This window comes from Dipteris shenzhenensis, chromosome 5 (genome assembly GCF_047967505.1).
Source record: "Dipteris shenzhenensis isolate YYH24624 ecotype China chromosome 5, Dip_SZ_1.0, whole genome shotgun sequence".
In the NCBI taxonomy this organism is placed as follows: Eukaryota; Viridiplantae; Streptophyta; class Polypodiopsida; order Gleicheniales; family Dipteridaceae; genus Dipteris; species Dipteris shenzhenensis.
In genome coordinates this window covers 4197819-4217015 of record NC_141600.1, presented here as the reverse complement: position 1 = coordinate 4217015, position 19197 = coordinate 4197819, and the positions used below count along the sequence as shown (strand labels likewise).

General features: G+C 45.0%; 1 protein-coding gene across 2 annotated transcripts in view; it reads right to left on the bottom strand.

Annotated features, from left to right (window-relative positions):
- LOC147901526 (alpha-1,4 glucan phosphorylase L isozyme, chloroplastic/amyloplastic-like) overlaps positions 1–19197 on the bottom strand; it is a 138999-nt gene that overhangs the window by 107777 nt on the left and 12025 nt on the right. For both annotated transcript variants that reach the window (XM_087374334.1, XM_087374333.1), the window contains exons 3-4: positions 285–386; positions 22–198 (exon numbers count right to left, since the gene is read on the bottom strand). In XM_087374334.1, coding sequence (XP_087230460.1) covers positions 22–198; positions 285–386 — 279 coding nt within the window. The remainder of the gene's footprint in view (positions 1–21; positions 199–284; positions 387–19197) is intronic.

Sequence of the window (19197 nt, the reverse complement as noted above, 5' to 3'; positions counted from 1 at the left end):
AGTTTGTGAGTTTTTAGTCACCTCAAGCCAGCTTTCAGCTACTTCTTGCTGGCCTTCTTTTGTTATGTTCTGGTGAAACAATCCATATTTGTAGCGAAGCCCATATCCCCATGCAGGGTAGTTTAGGGTAGCAAGAGAGTCTAGGAAACAAGATGCAAGCCGTCCAAGGCCCCCATTTCCCAAAGCAGCATCAGGCTCCTGATCAGAGAGAAGCCATTACTTGACTGCAGAATAAAAGAATCCAAACCATGGATGCCAATCACAAAGAGAATAAGACTACAGACCTGCTCGGAAACATTCTCTAATGTATGGCCAAGTTTGAGTAGGGCCTGTGCATAAGCATCATTCAAAGCAAGGTTTCCAATTGCATTGAGTAGAGCCCTCCCCTGTAGACAAACACTAAAAACTTTTAAAATCCTATGGCAATTGTCCAGCTCAAAACACATGTTGAAGGACACTACAACTCTCATGGCCACAGAAGCGGAATGGACTGTTAGGTAGCCTGACCTGATAAGAAGCCAAATGATAAGAAGCCTAAGCGGACAGTAATAGAATAAAACATATGAAAGAATAGAAAACTAAGGTGAATCCAGATTTGGCATTGTATTTTCCTTGCAAAAATTGGAAAAAGGTTGCAGACATCATTTATTAAGAGTGAATGCATTGGACAACAGAAAGACAAACACTCACTCCGATCTAGCACTTTTACATCCACATGGGCTGAATGCCAAGAGAACAAGATGATTTATCCATAACGATTTGCAATGCCACAAATTGAGGAGATAATGAACTTACAAATTCCTCCACGATTACACATAACTGATTCAGACTCTCAGATCTTGCGTATCATTTCACGGATATATCAGTCACAATTACTCGGCGATAATCTTTGATACCCCAATCATGACATAAAAAGGCTACATTCAATCACTTCTTGAAGGTTTCATGACCATCTTTAACTCCAGCAGATTGCAATACCTCAACCACGATGGAGTTTACAAACAATATGAAATTTTTTGTATTTTGTCAAGTGTAACATCCCTGTATAGAATCCTTCATCTGACACACAGTTGTGCAGTGTACATCTTGCAGAAGCACAAAAAGGCCAGATTTATAACAAGAGACTATAGGGAGAGGGATAAGAAAACATGCAACCACAGTAAAGCATTGCTTGATGTACAACTTGACTATCACGCCCTACAAAACCCTTTACATTATTATCATCCTCATAATATTCTTTCCTGTCAAAAAATTTTAAGACTTGCAGATTGGTCACTCCCTTTCCACTATTTGGCAAACCGGTAGAAGTCAACACTCTTTACCTTCTCTCCTATTTGGGCTCAATTGTTTGCAAGAACCATGGAATACATCTTACATCTCAAAAAGAGGGCGTACGGAATTTCAATCTTGTATAAAGCACATCACACAATAAAACACAATATCAGGCAAAGGGGGAAATTCAACAAATTGATAATCTATTGTAGGTGGGAGACTCAAGATGGTTCATCTATCCAAGAAGCCAGAAATGGGCATGCCACATTATACCATACCCCAACGAATAGAAGAAAATTGGCATTCCAAACCCTTAATACCGCACTGCTCAAGCAATGTAATAAGAGCAAATGTGCTAGAAGATGTAAGGTTTCCAGAGGTCAAAAAATGAAGAAGTATGGGAGACTATTAAGTCCAACCCAAGTCATTGAATGGTATGTTATTTGTGACTTGACTCCCCAATCCATATACAGGCTCAGCCTTCACAGCTATGCTCTCTCTCACTCAAACCATGACCATTGGGATACCATGCAAACATATTTTGGGAAAAAGAAGTAGAGATAGTTCAATCATACAACTACTTGTGTCTAGAATTCACAAACAACAACAAATGAATGCTTCTGTGAAAAGAAGATTGTGAAGGGGGATTAAAGCATTCTTTATTCAAAGTAAATTCTACAATTCACACATTTGGAGTTGAGACATAGAAAATCCCTACACAATACATTGGTAGTTAACGTAATTCTATATGGGTGTCAAGCTTAGGCTGCACAGCTCAGTAGTACATTCAATTCTCTAATTACTTATAAGTAACCATGGACTTACCTGCCCCATGGTGCCATAATCCTTTATGTGAACTTATCTCACAACGCCCAAGCTTGAGACCCACCATGTAGACAAAAGAGTGACAAATAAAGACCTCACACATTTACCAAAGACGACAAGGGCTCAAGGGACACTACCAAACTCTTTTATATTCCACATCTATGACACGTATCTTCCGTATTATAGAAGAGTACTAGACATTTCTTGGTGTACAAGCATGCTATATATGTAGAGCTGTACTAGACATCTTTGGGTGCACGAGCATGCCATACTTGATAGTTTGGTTTCATTTGCCATTTTGGGTTTTTGTGATGGTATAATTCTTTCTTTCTCCCTCTCCCTTCACCCTCTCATTTGGACCCAACTCCCTCCCTCTAGCTCAACCCTCTGCTTAGCACAATCCTTCGCTCTATCCCTTCACTCAATGCTTACTCCACCTACCGCAATATACGCTTTGATCGGGATCACTCAACTTCTTACTCTGGCCATCTGTACATACTTCTCGCTTATATTGACTTCATACCCCTTTTAGAGGATCGCACTGCCCTTGTCACCCGCTCACTACACAAGGCTGCCATTCACGCTTTTCCCCACACCACTGTTAGAAAATACCCAACAGAGGGTACACGCAGCAGAAGACTGATAGTAATGCCTAGGAGCTCACACAGTGTGCGTGTGCGGTGTGGAATCACAAACTTCTTTACTTAATGTGCATAAAATAGGTGTGCAGACTCATCAATAGACAATAAACCAGCCAGATAGAGAAACCACCAAAACTTATATATTTCCGTCCAAAACTATGGACACAATACAAAAGATATAGATCCAGAGTCCCACCAACGGTGTGGTCCTCTGATCTAACCACAAGGTCCTTCTCCTATCTACTGGCTATCTCTAGACTCGAGCCCGCGTGCTCCACCTCGAGCGTCTGTAGACTTTCCGTCTTGTGTGTTCTTCTCCACCTTACTGCCTGTGAATCAGTCTAGGTGGGCAGCCCCTCCCAAGCTTTGTCTACAGCACACACGTCCCTGTTCCACTGCTCCAACCTGCTTGTGAATGGCTGCTCCAGAAGGTATGATGATCACAACACCTTGCTGCCCTAAAAGACAGCCAAGGTCCCAGCCCTTAGGGAACTCAGTCTGCAGCACTCCTTCAACTCTCCTTTACCTCCAAGATGAGGCCAAAGGGAATGCCTTCAGGCTGCTCCTGTCTGCTCCACTTTCTGCTGGATGTTGGATAAGAAATGAGGCCACAAGCCTCTCCTTTTATAGGCCCCAAGGGCCCCTTGAACTAACCAACCAGCCAGCCCTAAATGGGCCGACTGGCTGGTCTGTTTGGGCCGACCAGTCTGCCCCAAAACAGCCCTTTAAGGGCTCACAAAACTAGGGCCCTTTGGCCCACACTTCTAGGGCTTTTGGATCTCCAATCAAGGCAGGGGCCCAGCCTATTTAAGGCATGCCACTGCCCACTGGCAGCCCCATTTGCTGCTCTACCAGGCCCCATGCAGCCGCATACACCTGCGCTCCTGACCTGCCATGTCAGCGCCTGTTTACCCTGCTTTCCTGATCTGCCACATGTGCGCCTCAGCTCTGTACTATTCCGTACTGTTGCTGACGTCATCCGTGGTCTCTTCTCTTGGGTCCCTACTGCTGTCCTCTACTCCACCTTATGCTCATGCAGATCAGCCAGGTACCTGCCTCTCTTCTCTTGGGGCACATCCTGCCCTAGGTCTCCCTCCCCCATGCTCTCCTCATTTAGGGGCTTACAGATGGGGAGGTGACCTTTCCAACACCCCCTCTCACCGACACATCTCGGCCCAATGCCAACACGTCGATGAAGATGCTCCAGTAACTCCCTGGTCGTAGTCCTCTGGAACTTTTTGATGTCGAAATCTTTTCCTGGCTTTTCATCCAGTGGCTCCTGCTCCACCAAGTCCGGTTCCGCACACCATCCTAGTACACAGGTCCATCTCTGGTAGCACCTCCTGGCACCACCATCTTCCGTCACATTCCTACCTTCGAACTCGAGCAATCCAACCTCTACGATCTTCCACTTGTCCCCCTCATAATGAGCGAACAACCTGGAGTCTTCCAGGCACCATGCTCAAAGGGTTTATTTCAACCCGTCCTTCCATTGGCAAGGTCTGCAACAAAAGTACATCTCCAGATAACCTGGACCGCGAACTTTAAACGCACCTGACTGAACCTAAGTCACCCTCCTTCTCGCAAGGGCACAATCCTCCAATCGTGGAAGTCGATTCCCTAGGGCTTTTGAATCAGGGTCATCCTTCAGCAAGGTCCCTGGCTTCAGGCTCCCACACCTGTGAGCCTCCTACTTGGGCTCTGATACCATGTTAGAAAATACCCAACAGAGGGTACATGCAACGGAAGACTGATAGTAATGCCCAGGAGCTCACACAGTGTGCGTGTGCGGTGTGGAATCACAAACTTCTTTACTTAATGTGCATAAAATAGGTGTGCAGACTCATCAATAGACAATGAACCAGCCAGATAGAGAAACCACCAAAACTTATATATTTCCGTCCAAAACTATGGACACAATACAAAAGATATAGATCCAGAGTCCCACCAACGGTGTGGTCCTCTGATCTAACCACAAGGTCCTTCTCCTATCTACTGGCTATCTCTAGACTCGAGCCCGCGTGCTCCCCGAGCGTCTGTAGACTTTCCGTCCAGTGTGTTCTTCTCCACCTTACTGCCTGTGAATCAGCCTAGGTGGGCAGCCCCTGCCAAGCTTTGTCTACAGCACACAGGTCCCTGTTCCACTGCTCCAACCTGCTTGTGAATGGCTGCTCCAGAAGGTATGATGATCACAACACCTTGCTGCCCTAGAAGACAGCCAAGGTCCCAGCCCTTAGGGAACTCAGTCTGCAGCACTCCTTCAACTCTCCTTTACCTCCAAGATGAGGCCAAAGGGAATGCCTTCAGGCTGCTCCTGTCTGCTCCACTTTCTGCTGGATGTTGGATAAGAAATGAGGCCACAAGTCTCTCCTTTTATAGGCCCCAAGGGCCCCTTGAACTAACCGACCAGCCAGCCCTAAATGGGCCGACTGGCTGGTCTGTTTGGGCCGACCAGTCTGCCCCAAAACAGCCCTTTAAGGGCTCACAAAACTAGGGCCCTTTGGCCCACACTTCTAGGGCTTTTGGCTCTCCAATCAAGGCAGGGACCCAGCCTATTTAAGGCATGCCACTGCCCACTGGCAGCCCCATTTGCTGCTGTACCAGGCCCCATGCAGCCGCGTACACCTACGCTCCTGACCTGCCATGTCAGCGCCTGTTTACCCTGCTTTCCTGATCTGCCACGTGTACGCCTCAGCTCTGTACTATTCCGTACTGTTGCTGATGTCATCCGTGGTCTCTTCTCTTGGGTCCCTACTGCTGTCCTCTGCTCAGCCTTATGCTCCTGCAGATCAGCCAGGTACCCGCCTCTCTTCTTTTGGGGCACATCCTGCCCTAGGTCTCCCTCCCCCACGCTCTCCTCATTTGGGGGCTTACAGATGGGGAGGTGACCTTTCCAACAACCACCCGCTCCACCCGCCCACCACCCCCTGGAACCGTACCCTGTAATAGTTGGTACGATATGAGTGTAAGGCCTTACGCCGTCGACTCAGATTCAAAACCAAAAACAGTCTTCCAAGCGCACCAAATACGCTACCTGAAGAGAGAGACTGGTACGGAGGAAGAAACTAGACGCCGTTCGTCGAAACGAGGAGGAATTACTGAATATTTTGTTTAGTAACAACTCTAAGGACTTCTGGCGGAGATTTCTAGAAGGACGGTCCCCTCCTCCACTCATTGACACCCAGATCTGGTTTGATTATGCACGGACACTTTATGACATCCCAAATCAGCCAGTCCCTAACCTCACACACATGCCTCGTCCCACATCTTGCACCCTCTTCACTAGAGGAGGGGTAAAGGATGCCGTAATGAAACTTCATAATGGCCGAACGAAGGATCATGAGGGGCTATGCACTGAGTTCATTGCATATGGGATTAACCTCCTAGCCCCGACCTTAGCAAAGCTTTTTAACGAAGCGGTTTGTTTGGGATTTCCACACACTTGGACCATTAACACTATATCACCCATCCACAAGGCAGGGGATCCCATGAGCCCGGAGAACTACAGGACCATTATAATTGGACACGTCATGTCCAAGATTTATGCATCAGTACTTGACTCCGAGGTTAGCAGACTTGCGTGTCGAGGACTTAGAGCAGCAGGACAGGCCAGATTTTGGCGTGATCATGGAACCATGGACCACATTCTCACGCTCAGATGTATCATCAAGGAGGCGAGTGAAGGAATGGAGATAGATAGAGAGAGTGAGAGCAAGAGAGCGTGAGAGAGTGAGAGCAAGAGAGTGTGAGAGAGTCGTAAGCTAGGAAGCTGTAGTTGCTCAATAGAGTGTGTAAAAGAGTACAACACAAAGTAGTGTAGATAAGGTTTTGTCATAGTGACAAAACCTTAGTAGTCACTAACCATAGTTAGTGAACTAACTGCAGTTAGGGGGAAAAACCTCTAAAAGAGGGAAAAGTGCCCCTAACTAACTTATTATATTACATTGGTCACTGCTGAATTATAGATATAATTCCAACACCCCCCTGCAGTGCCAATGTCATGTACAAAGCTGATCAATCACCAAACGGATATAAGTTCAGGGCACTGCGAAATGCCTCGAACTTCTCACGTGGTAGTGCTTTGGTGAAGATATCTGCAACGTTGTCATGTGTGGACACAAAGATCATACTGATCTCTCCTGCATGTAACTTCTCTCTGACGTAATGATAGTGAACCTCAATGTGCTTCGTGCGAGCATGAAACACTGGATTCTTTGCCACTGCAATGGCACTCTGACTATCAGTGAGAATTGGAGAAGGACCCTCCAAAGACAGATAAAGATCAGCAAATAAACGTCTCAGCCAGACACATTCCACTGTTGCTGTGAAAGCTGCCCTGTACTCAGCTTCACATGATGAGGTAGCCACTGTAGATTGTTTCTTGCTTAGCCATGAGATGCAAGATTTTCCCAAAAAGAAACAATTGCCACTAGTGGACTGCCTAGTGTCATAATCACCAGCCCAATCTGAATCACTGTAGGCATGCATCTGCAAGTCACCCCCCCTGGGAAATAGTAAGCCAAAAGACTTGGTGCCTTGCAAATAACGGAAGATGCGCTTAACTGCCTGCCAATGCATAGTTTTAGGGCTGTGCATATACCTGCTCACCTGAGATACTGCAAACTGAATATCAGGCCTAGTATTGCAGAGATATATGAGGCATCCAACAGCTTGACTGTAAAGTGTGGCATCAACTGATTCTCCTGCATCATGCATTGTGAGTTTCAGCCCCGGTTCCATAGGAGTAGATATGGGCTTACACTCTTGCATGTTAAATCTGTCCAAAAGTTTCTGAACATACTTGGACTGAGACATAACAGTGCCACGTCTCTCATGAGAGAACTGGATCCCCAAATAAAAATGAAGCAGCCCCAAATCTGACATATCAAAGTGGGTCTGCAAATCAGTTTTGAAATCTGCAATTTTGTCGTCATTGGACCCTGTGAGCAGTAAGTCATCAACATAAAGAAGGATGACTAATATTTCCCCCCCATCCATCTTGATGTAGAGGGTGCTCTCAGTAGGACTATTGTGCAGCCCCTTGCTGGTCAAATAGGCATGTATCTTGCATACCATGCACGAGGGGCCTGTTTCAGCCCATATAAAGCTTTATTAAGCTTGCAGACTTGAAGTGCATTTGCTGTAATTTCAAAACCCGGAGGTGGTTTGACATACACCTCTTCCAGCAAGTCCCCATTTAAGAAGGCTGTTTTGATGTCCAACTGATGAACATTCCACTGAAAATGTGCAGCCATTGCAATTACTGAGCGGATGGTGGTCATCCGGGATGTGGGAGCAAAAGTCTCCTCATAATCTATGCCCTTTTTCTGAGCATAGCCTTTAGCAACCAGCCTGGCTTTATATCTGTCAATGGAGCCATCTGGCTTCCGTTTGACTTTAAATACCCATCGTGTGCCAATAGCATGTTTACCCGGTGGCAAGTCCACAACATCCCAAGTCTGATTTTTGGCAATGGACTGCAACTCATCGTGCATGGCATTCATCCAATGCACATTACCTTGTGCCTCTTCAAATGTGGCAGGCTCCTCTTCATCAAGTAGAGTACCTGCATATGCTGATTCCACTGAATTAGCACCTTCCATGTGCCTTGCTGCACTGCGAGTCCTGCCAGGTAACGGAGCATCAAGTTTACTCTCCCGGAGAGTCTGTAACAGCCAGTTTGGGACTGTTTTTGCTACATGTATGTCTGCAATTTCTTGCTGTACCACTTGTTCCACTTCCTGTGGAGGAGGCATGACATCCCGTGGCGGAACTGAAGCATGTGAAGGTTGCTGTAAATTCTGATTTGGATCAGAAAAATCAGCAGGGGAACCCAAAGCAATGGGTAGCAACCCTTGAAATACATCTTCTGAAGGTGAAGGCATTTGAAAATCAGCCTGAGTGTAAGCTGAATTTTCAGAAAATATTACATCTCTACTTACAATGATTTTGCGTGTAGCAGGATTGTAGAGACGATACCCCTTGCTTTCTGCACTGTATCCAACAAATATGCATTTGATGGCTTTATCTGACAATTTGTGCCTAAATTCAACTGGCACATGTGCATAGGCAAGGCATCCAAAGACTCGGAAGTGATCCACTGAAGGCTTCCTGTCATTCCAGACCTCAAAAGGAGTTTTTGTTTTTAAAGCCTTAGTGGGAGCCCTGTTCAAAATGTAATTGGCACACATCAAACCCTCTAACCAGAATTTATGAGGCATGTGTTTGCTTTTCAGCATACATCTGTCCATCTCCATGAGGGTTCTATTTTTGCGCTCAGCTTTGCCATTTTGCTGAGGGGTTAGCCTGACTGTGAGCTGATGCACAATACCCTTTTGTTTGAGAAAAGAATCAAATTCTGCAGATAGGTATTCCCCACCTCTATCCGTGCGTAATATCTGTATCTTGAGCCCGGTTTCATTTTCAACCATGGCTGAAAAGTGTTTAAACACTGTGAACACTTCAGATTTCTTTTTCAGCCCATAAACCCAAGTAAAATTGGAGTAGTCATCAATAAATGTGACAAAGTAGAGATGACCACCCAATGAAGGAGTCCTCATGGGACCACAGACATCACTGTGTATAAGCTGCAATTTGCGAACAGCTTTAACTGAACCATCCTTCTTGAAGGGAAATCTATGCATTTTACCTAAAATGCACCCTTCACAGGCATGTGGAGGAGGTATTGCAAGAGGTGGCAATGCATCAACCATTGAAAATTTCTGAAGTGTCATCAAGCTGTTGTAATGCATGTGGCCATATCTGGCATGCCATAATTCTGCATTTTGCATGGCAACTGTAGGGGAAGAAATTGCCAAAGCATGAGCTGCTCTTTTCTGAAAAATATCAAGCTGAAAAAGCCCACGCAGCAGAGTACCAGATAACATTAAGGCATTGTTAGCTTCCCTGTCCCGGACAGCACATTTTTCATCCTCAAAGATGACCTGAAATCCATCTCTGTTAAGAGTGGACACTGAAAGGAGATTTTTGGTTATGCCAGGCACATATAAAACATCAGAAAGTCTGAAAATTGAGCCATCAATGGCAGTGAGCTCAACTTCTCCTGTGCCACGTACTGAATATGAGGAGTTATTGGCACAAGTGACTTTCTTACCAACAGGAGGTGGATGCAAGGAAGTAAAAAGAGACTTCCTCGAAGTGATGTGCTTGGATGCACCGCTGTCAAAATACCATATGTTCAGTGTTTCATCAACACTGAAAGCAGATGCATCTGAAGGAGAGTCAAAACTGCAAGTCAAAAATGCATAAGTGTCATCACTGCATGAAGCTGTACTATCCCGAGCATCTGGAACAGCCAACCTAGAATCAGAAATGCAAGATAAAAAGGCATAATCTTGACCAACAAAGTTGGCTGCAGCATCCCCACTGTCAGATGCACAAGGGGCTGAATCTGAAACAGCCATTCCTGAGCTGTTTTTCTTTTCCTTTGCAATCCTTTTCCTGCATTCTGCTATGTGATGACCTGGCTTTTTGCAGTAGTGACAGAAACCCTTCTTTTTGGGCTTGCTTGCATCACTTTTAGCCTTTTGTGAAGGCTGTCCTGACCCAGTGGAAGGCTGATTTGCTGCTGTTTTTGCCTGTCCCTTTGTTTTTGATTTGAATTTTGAGAGCATGGCTTGTTCACCTGCACGTGAAGCCAAATTTTTCCTGGTCTGCTCTTCCTGAAGCAGAAGTCCTATCAGCTCATGAAAAGAAAGAGGATTTGCACCCCCCCTCAATGATAAATTCAGCGAAGTATGAAAGCTGAGATAAGACTCAGGAAGAGAATTCAGAGTGGTTGTAATCATCTCTGAATCAGGAATAATTTCATCTATATTTAACAACTGCTCTCTGAGATCCTGTAGCTTAGTGAGGTGGGCTGACATGGAGTCACCCTCCTCCATATGTGTATTTGTCAACTCTCTTTTTAAAAAAGATACCCTGGCATCATTCCGTGCTGCATACATGCTTTCCAAAATATCCCACGCTGCCCTGGAGGTCTTACACGACCGGATATGCGGAATGATTGATCTTTTCACTGAAAGAGAGATGCAAGACAAAGCTAAGGCATCTCGTGAATCCCATCTCTTTTGTTCAGGAGTATTAACTGTAGCTGCACCAACAACTTGTCCTGCAGCTGCACCTTGTGCACGACCTCTTCCACCTCCTTGGTGAGGAGGGGTAGCAGGTGCAATATCTGCTGGTCGGATTTCATCCCCATTGACATAATCCCATAGATTGCGAGAAATCAGAATATTACGTACCATGAAACTCCAGAGGGAGTAGTTGGTACCATCCAATTTGTCTTCCTGAGAAAGACCACCGAACTGAAAATCATTCTGATTTTGATGGGCCATATCTGAAAAAAAGAATTGAAGCAGATACAAAGCTGAATTCCCTTACTGGGAATAAAATGCACAACTCCCAAAAACCACACCCAAGCACGGGCTGTATAAGCAACTTAGATTTCTGCACTTGAGCTGTCAGAAATCTGTCCAAGCATAGAACACTCTCCAAAATCTGCCAAAAGTGTTCCAAACACTCCAATAAAGGCAGTATATACTGAATACTCCAAAAAATGCTCTCCAAACACAAAAGCCCCAATTTGTAGCTAGAAATTACAGCCAGAAAGGGGTAAAAATGTCAAAAGCCCCAAATCTGCAATTTTAATACAAAAGCCCCAAATTTCAGAAGAATCTGCAATTTTGCTCTTGTGATAGCTTCAAATTTGCCCAATGATTGCAATGGCTTCAATCTGTAAAATGCCCCAAATTTTCTTGCAGAATCCTTAGCCAAACAATGGCTGTCTGCAAACTTAGCCTGTCAAAGATCACCTGCCAAGGATCAAGCTGTACGGTACAGCACAGATTGCGATGTATGGCGCAGTACAAACTGGTACTGCGTTGTACGGCGAAGTACGACTGGTACGGCGCAGTACAATCTGGTACGGAGCAGTACAAACTGGTACGGCGATGTACGTCTGCAGGTACGGCGCAGTACGGCTGCAGGTACGACAAGGTACGGAAGCTCGGAGCTGTACGGTGTACGGCGAGGTACGGCTGCAGGTACAAAAGCTCGAAGCTGTACGGCGTAATGATAGTCAGATCTGTACGGCGTACGGCGTGGTACGGCTGCAGGTACGAAAACTCAGATCTGTACGGCGGGCGATAGAAATCCGTACAGTCGTACGGACTGTACGGGCAGATTTGCTGAGGCTGAAAGTCGAGGTTGTGGTTGAAGCTTGGAGGAGCAAGGAGCGCTAGACTCTTAGACCTGCTCTGATACCATATGAAGGAATGGAGATAGATAGAGAGAGTGAGAGCAAGAGAGTGTGAGAGAGTGAGAGCAAGAGAGTGTGAGAGAGTCGTAAGCTAGGAAGCTGTAGTTGCTCAATAGAGTGTGTAAAAGAGTACAACACAAAGTAGTGTAGATAAGGTTTTGTCATAGTGACAAAACCTTAGTAGTCACTAACCATAGTTAGTGAACTAACTGCAGTTAGGAGGAAAAACCTCTAAAAGAGGGAAAAGTGCCCCTAACTAACTTATTATATTACATTGGTCACTGCTGAATTATAGATATAATTCCAACAGCGAGGTCACGAAAGCAGAGGGTTTATTGTCGCTTTGTGGATTTCCGCAAGGCATTTGACACGGTCCAGAGAGCCCACCTCATCCAGCGCCTACAAGACTTGGGTTATGACCAAGAGATCATTTCGGCTGTCATGGCACTTTACGAGAGAGTTTCTAACAGAGTTCGGGCAAGATCTGGGTGGACAGACGAGAGTACCATCGGGGTCAAACAAGGGTGTCCTTTGTCGCCTACCTTGTTTGGCCTCTACATTGACGAGCTTGAGACAGTGATGCAGACATAGGGGGGTGTAGGTTGCTCTCTTGCGGGCACGCTGATCCAGATTTTGCTCTATGCAGATGACGTGGCTCTCTTGTCTTCCTCAGCAGAGGGGCTTCAGAGACACCTAGACGCACTACAGTCCTTTTGTGAGTCTCGTGATTTGAAGGTCAACCTGGGTAAAAACAAGGTCATGATCTTCAATACATCTCGAGCCATCATGAGTCAAGAGCAGTTCACATTTGCGGGGTCATCTATTGAGATAGTTTCATCATACACTTATCTTGGGGTTATCTTCTCTAGACCGAGCTTCACTATGAGACCCGCGATGCAGGCACGCTTCAGTAGAGGGTATGCCTCATTGGCCAAACTAGAGAGGCAGTGCTTCCACTCGCACTTTCAGGATCCACGCACCAAGAGGTTGCTTTTTGACTCCTTGGCTCGCCCAGCGGGGATGTACGGCAGCCCTTGTTGGGGGCCAGACTTGTCGGATACAGAGTGGCCCTATGTGGAGCGGCTACAGGTTCTCATGTTATCACAGATGATTCATGGTAAGTCATCCGTTCCTCACCAGATCATTCAGGCTGAGTTTGGGTCACCCCCTTTACAGCTAGATGCTGCATTTCAGGTCATCACATATCTGTACCGAGTTAGGAAATATGGGGATTATACCTCGGGGCGTAGCAGGCTACCATGGATAGCTCTATCCTCTTCTATGGCACTTGCAGCAGGAGGAGATCAGAGGTACTGGTATGCACATACAGAGAGATGGTTTGAGCAACTAGGGCTCCACATGGATAGACTACCTCCCTTCCAGTATAGCATGGATGCTCCGTTTTCTCCCCTCTTATCACACGAGGTCAACCAGGTTATCCGTGAGGATCTACTACAGCTACACACTTTTCGGACCTGGTTGGGACCGAGTGAACTCCTAGTGAAGCTTAGCTTCTACAGAGATCACTTCTTACATATCACACTGGAGGGTTTCATTGACCCACCGGGATACACACAGATTCACCTACCCCACTCACTGAGGATCTCTCTTGGGTAGTTCTGGGTCTCTTCACACACTTTTTTTTTTTTTTTTGGTAAATCCATGATCATATTATCAGCAAAATTTACATGAGGGTCTCAAAAAAGCAGAGAGCCTCAATAGGAAATCAAAAGCAAAGAAAAACTATTTCCAGACATGACTGAGGAAGATCTCCTTGATGGCAAGCATCATAGATAGATTGCCGTAGGGAGAGTCTGAAATATTCATAAGATTGCAAGAACAGATTCCCAAAATATCGCATGTTGTGATCCTGCCAGATGGTCCAAAAAGCCCAATATCTTCACACACACTTCGCATTGAGAGCGGCAGAGCAGAGCGACTACCCAGGGAGCGGCGCATATGCACTTTTTTTTTTTGTGAGAAGAAATCTTTATTGCTATGGAATAATTACATTCATAGCTGCTTCGAAAAGCGAAGTAGCTACTACTCAAGAAAAGATCTCAGTATAGGCCGTATACACATCCTGATCAATCAAACGAGTCTGAAAACAATCGTAGAATGATTGTTGCAGAGATCGTTTGAAAAAAAGGAAGGATGAAAATAATGGATCACCAAAGACTCTATGATTTCTATCCATCCATAAAGTCCATAGGGTCCAATATCGCACCCATACAAAAAATAAATCAAAACCCTGTCTCTGGGGATGAAATCCAAACAGCCAGAAAAATCTGCCAAAAGTAACAGTAGGAAATCGCTGTCGAAGCCTCTGTCTGATGAGAGCAATGAGATCAGAAGTAGTTGGACAGGACCAAAAGATGTGGAGCACTGATTCAGTAGAGTGCGAGCATCTGTGACAAATAGCTGAAGCAATATGTCTGTGTGCGAGTAACTGTCCAAATGGAAAAATGCCAAGGAGAACTCGCCATAGGAAAAGCTGTTGTCGAAGAGGGACTTTGTAATGCCAAAGGAGACGCAGCCTTTTTCTCCACCACTTCATTGGACGATCCATATGCCAAACAGTATTTGCTCTGTTGGAAATCCAAGGTGGAGGTAATAACACTCTATACAATGATGACACTGTGATATGTTGGAGCATTGCTGAAATTTTATGCCATAAAGGACGATAATGAGCTCCCAGGCCATATTTGCGAGCAGCCAAAGAAAAAGATAGAATTGTGCCATCATCTTGAAGTACATCTGCCACAGATGAAATGCCTTTGAAGGAGAGAAAATATGAACGTCGGGGTTCTTGTATGGCCAAAGGTGGGTGGAATACTTTAGACCAAAAGAGATTCTCTTCCCTCAAAGAGTTGCCCAAGAGAGAGTCCCTGCCTTTCCATTCCAAGTGGGAAAGAATGTGTTTCCAATCAAGAAGCAGAGAAGAGACAAAAGGGCATCCTCTGATCTTGCCTTGGATAGAACCAAATAAAAATTCCCACTGAGTAAGCTGCCAATTCCCAAAAGCAGATGTATGAAGATGTAATAAGAGAGAGCGAATCATAAAAGCCCAAGGCTGATCTCCTTGTAGAAACTGCATCATCATTTTCCCCCTGTGAGCAAGTAAATGCATTTGAATATTAAGAATGTTCAGACCCCCGTGCATCTTTGGAGAATAGAGACGATGCATGGAGAGTAATCTGAGACTTTTCTTGCCATGTTTTGAACGCCAGAAAATTTCCATGATAGCTGACATAAATGAAACTAAATCTGCCTTAGTGAACATAGTAAGAGGCAGATAAAATTGTATGTATGCTATCAAAATGGATTGTGTAATTCGCAGACGAACATGTAATGGCCAAGTTGCAAGCTTCCAATATTCAAGTTTTGCCCTCAACTTTACTAGCACCCAATCAGTTTGTTGTGAACGGGTGAGTCCCCAGCCTAAAGGATAACCAAGATGTCGAATGAATTGAGAAGCAGGGACAATTTCCCCAGGCCACAAAAGGTTGTGCCAGTCCTGTTCATGTAAAGGCAACAATTTTGATTTTTGAAAATTTACCCGAAGGCCAGCAGCCAATCCATATGTAGAAAGAGCATGCATGATCATGGACAGATCAGCCCGAGTATTTTTTGGAGTTAAGAATGAATCATCAGCATATGCTTGAGCAATCATGCTGCGACTGCCAAAGATCTCCAAACCGTGCAGCTGGTCAGTGTCCAAGAGGTGATCCAGATATTGAAGCAGTGGATGAGTGGCTATGGCAAAAAGTAAAGCACTCAGTGGACATCCTTGTCTGACAGAGCAAGCAAGAGTCCAGGATGGAGAAATATCTCCTGAAAGTATGCAGGCAGCTTCACTATCTTGATATAGCCAATTGATGAGTTGCTGCATTTTTGTGCCAAAACCCAAAGCCTGCATAGTTGATGAAATAAAATCCCACTGAACTGTATCAAAAGCTTTGGCAATATCAACTTGCAATAACAAAACATCCTGCTGTGTGTATTTGGCATATTCAATTCCAATGTAGGCATTAGCAATGTTATCAGTGATATGCCTACGGGAACAAAACCATATTGCGCAGGATGCAACCCATCATGTAAAAACCCCTTTAGCCGAGCTACAATCATTTTAGTAGTGACTTTGTAAATTACGGGCATAAGAGTGATGGGTCTCCAATCAGCCAAAGACTCACAAATTTGTTTTTTAGGAATGAGTTTAACAAGACCTCTCTTCCATGTGTCTGGCATTTTCTGATGTTGCCATGCAACATTTACCATAGATAGTAATGTATGCTTCAAAAGAGGCCAGTATGCTAGAAAAAACTCGACTGTCAAGCCATCCCATCCAGGGGATTTCCATCTGCCACATGATTTGATGGCATCTGACAGTTCCCTCTCAGTAAAGGGTTCCTCCAATTCCAAAGCTTGAGTAGGAGAAATGATTGGAGAAACATTTTGCAACAGTAAATTTCGTGCAAGCAAAACCTGTTGCGAGGGAGGAGCTTCAGAGCCAAATTGCTGAGAGAAGTGATGCACACAAACGGAGGCAAGCTGTGACCGTGAAGTAGTCCATGATCCATCAGGCATAAGCACTCTGCAAATTTCTGTTTTGATTCTCCTCTGATGCAAACTCTTGAAAATTTCTTTGGAAGAGCAACCTTTATCTGTGAAGGCTCTTTGTCTTGCTCTAGTCTCCCATTTTGCCAGTTTCCTGTGATCATTTAGTTTAAGACAATGTCTGGCCTGACATAATGTGGTTTGCTCATGCATGGACAACGAACGATGATGACTGAGTTCAGTGAGGTCTTGACAAGTAGACTTGGCCTGAGCAATGGTTTCCCTCAGCGACTTCATGTAAGACTTGCCATACGCTCTAATCACCATTTGCATTTTAGAAATAAAAGAAGCCCAGGCATCATCAACATGAAAATGGCTGTTAGATGAAAGACAATGAGCTGCTTCAGTAACCATTGCCTTGAATTCAGCATGTTGCAAATAACTGTTGTTGATGATTAGATGTCGCCTTTGTGGCAATCTATCATCTGGCATCTTATGAAAAGATAATCTCAGCCATAGTGGTGCATGGTCTGAATGCACAAAGGCATAGTCAATCCACATTTTGCATGCGAAATCCCCATTTTGTTGTGGAGCAACACTGTACCAACGATCCAGTCGTGCCTTATAAGCAGAGAGAGCATTATGTTGAAAAGTGTAGCCTAGTGACTGAGGCTGCAATTCCTTCCAGAGGTCAACTAGATCCAAATGCAAAAGTAGTTGAGACCAGGCATGCCTTTCAGGAGATAACATATGATCGTGGTTGGAAGTGTTGTCTCCCTATTGTGGAGCATTATTGAAATCCCCACATATGTAGGCATGAGATCTCCACGGGTATTGTTGCATAGCATCCCAAATTACAGTTCTGTCTCGGGATGACTGAGGTGCATAAACTGAAGCAAATTCAAACACCTCTCCTCTTATAATGCATTGGAGAACAAGCCATCTGCCTTTGTTATCATTTAATGCAATGACTGGTTGAAGCTCATGTTTAATCAGAAGGACAACCCCTGAGAAAGAGTGCTCCCCAGCATAGAAAATGTCATACCCACAGTAGTGTCCCGTCTTGCCTGCATAAATATGTTGGTTGTGCTCTTGTAATGCTACTATGTCAGGCTGAAATCTGTTGATGTACAGCCACACAGATTTCCATTTCCTACTGTCACACATGCCCTGGACATTGAGTGTAAAAGAGGTGATGTGAGCAGTCATATATACAGATATTTATAGTAATGTAACAACTATGTACAGCAGCAAAATGTATGAGGTCAGCCTTGCATTTCTATCTCAGGGTCGAGGCCTCGCCCCTGAGAAGTAGTCGCCTGAGAAGTGGACAGCAAAGCAGCAACGTCTTCTTCAGGGAAGAGTGTTCTGCTGGCTGTTACTGCAGCCCATGTAATTCCAATTCCTGTATTGATCTCTGGGGTGTTTCCGCTAGAAGAGGCACCATTCCAAGTGCGGGGGGGTGGAATTCTTCGAGCAGATATAACCTTTCTTGGGCTCTGCCAGCCATCAGTTGAAGGTTGCTTTCCTTTGGACAAAGATTGAGTAGCAGGAGGCGAATGTAAAGTAAGATTCGCATTGGTGGCTATTGAATCTTTGCCTTTATCTTGACTCCCAATATGCTGTCTACTGCTTTTATTTTTGTTGGCAACTGGAGTAGGAGCATCTTTAGTGGGCATGTGGACTGGCAAGGAGGCATGATGTATTTTATGTTGGTTCAGTGGACACTGTGAAGCCATGTGTCCAAACTTTTTGCATTCAAAGCAGGCCCCTGCAAATAAACCCCATTTGAGTTTATAAAATGCACTCCCCATGTTCACATTATTCACCGTGACTGAGTAAGAGTCCCGTGTGGGGTTATCAGTATCCCAAAGAATGCAAAATCTGTTTGAATTACCATTTGGCCGTGGTGGGCAGACCACTTTACCTAAAGAGGCTGCGATTTTGGGCAGAAGTGAAGCCATGCATTGGGGAAAATCAACAACTTCAACCCAGACTGGGCATCTATGTCGGATTAGAGCCTGAAAGTCCCTTGTGGGAGACCATGGCAAGACATGCACCATTTGCTGCCCAAAAAAGAGAGGTGAATGTTCCAAAAGCATTAGTCTGTGGATCTCATCCACCATGATAACCTCAAAAAAACCCCTGGCTGCATAATGTACTTTACGAACAAAAGAGCCAGCCAATGTGCGTGTCAGCCAGTTGCCTATTTCTGCAGCAGGTGGCATCCGGCCTGGAAAGAATAATATGACTGCATTCTTGGCATACTCTCTGACTGGATCCACAATTTCATCGACCTCAACCATGAGGCCAACTGAAGGAACCGAGTCTTTACACTCTTTTCTCGTATCTGCAAATCCTTCATGCATTACATCATATACTAGTTGAGCCTCAATCGTGTCATGCAGCGGGTCATGCTGACCCTCAACCTGCTTTTGTTTCTTGCAGGGAGCCGAACGCTCCTTTTGAAAGGTTTTTTCATATGAATACTCTGCCATGACTTAGTAAGAAAAGGAGCTCGAGGATGAAGTACGAAAGGGATTGAGCAGGTTATGCTGTACAGACCACCAACGGGGTTGTACAGAGAAGTCTGTACGGACGATGATGAATTGCAGAAAAATA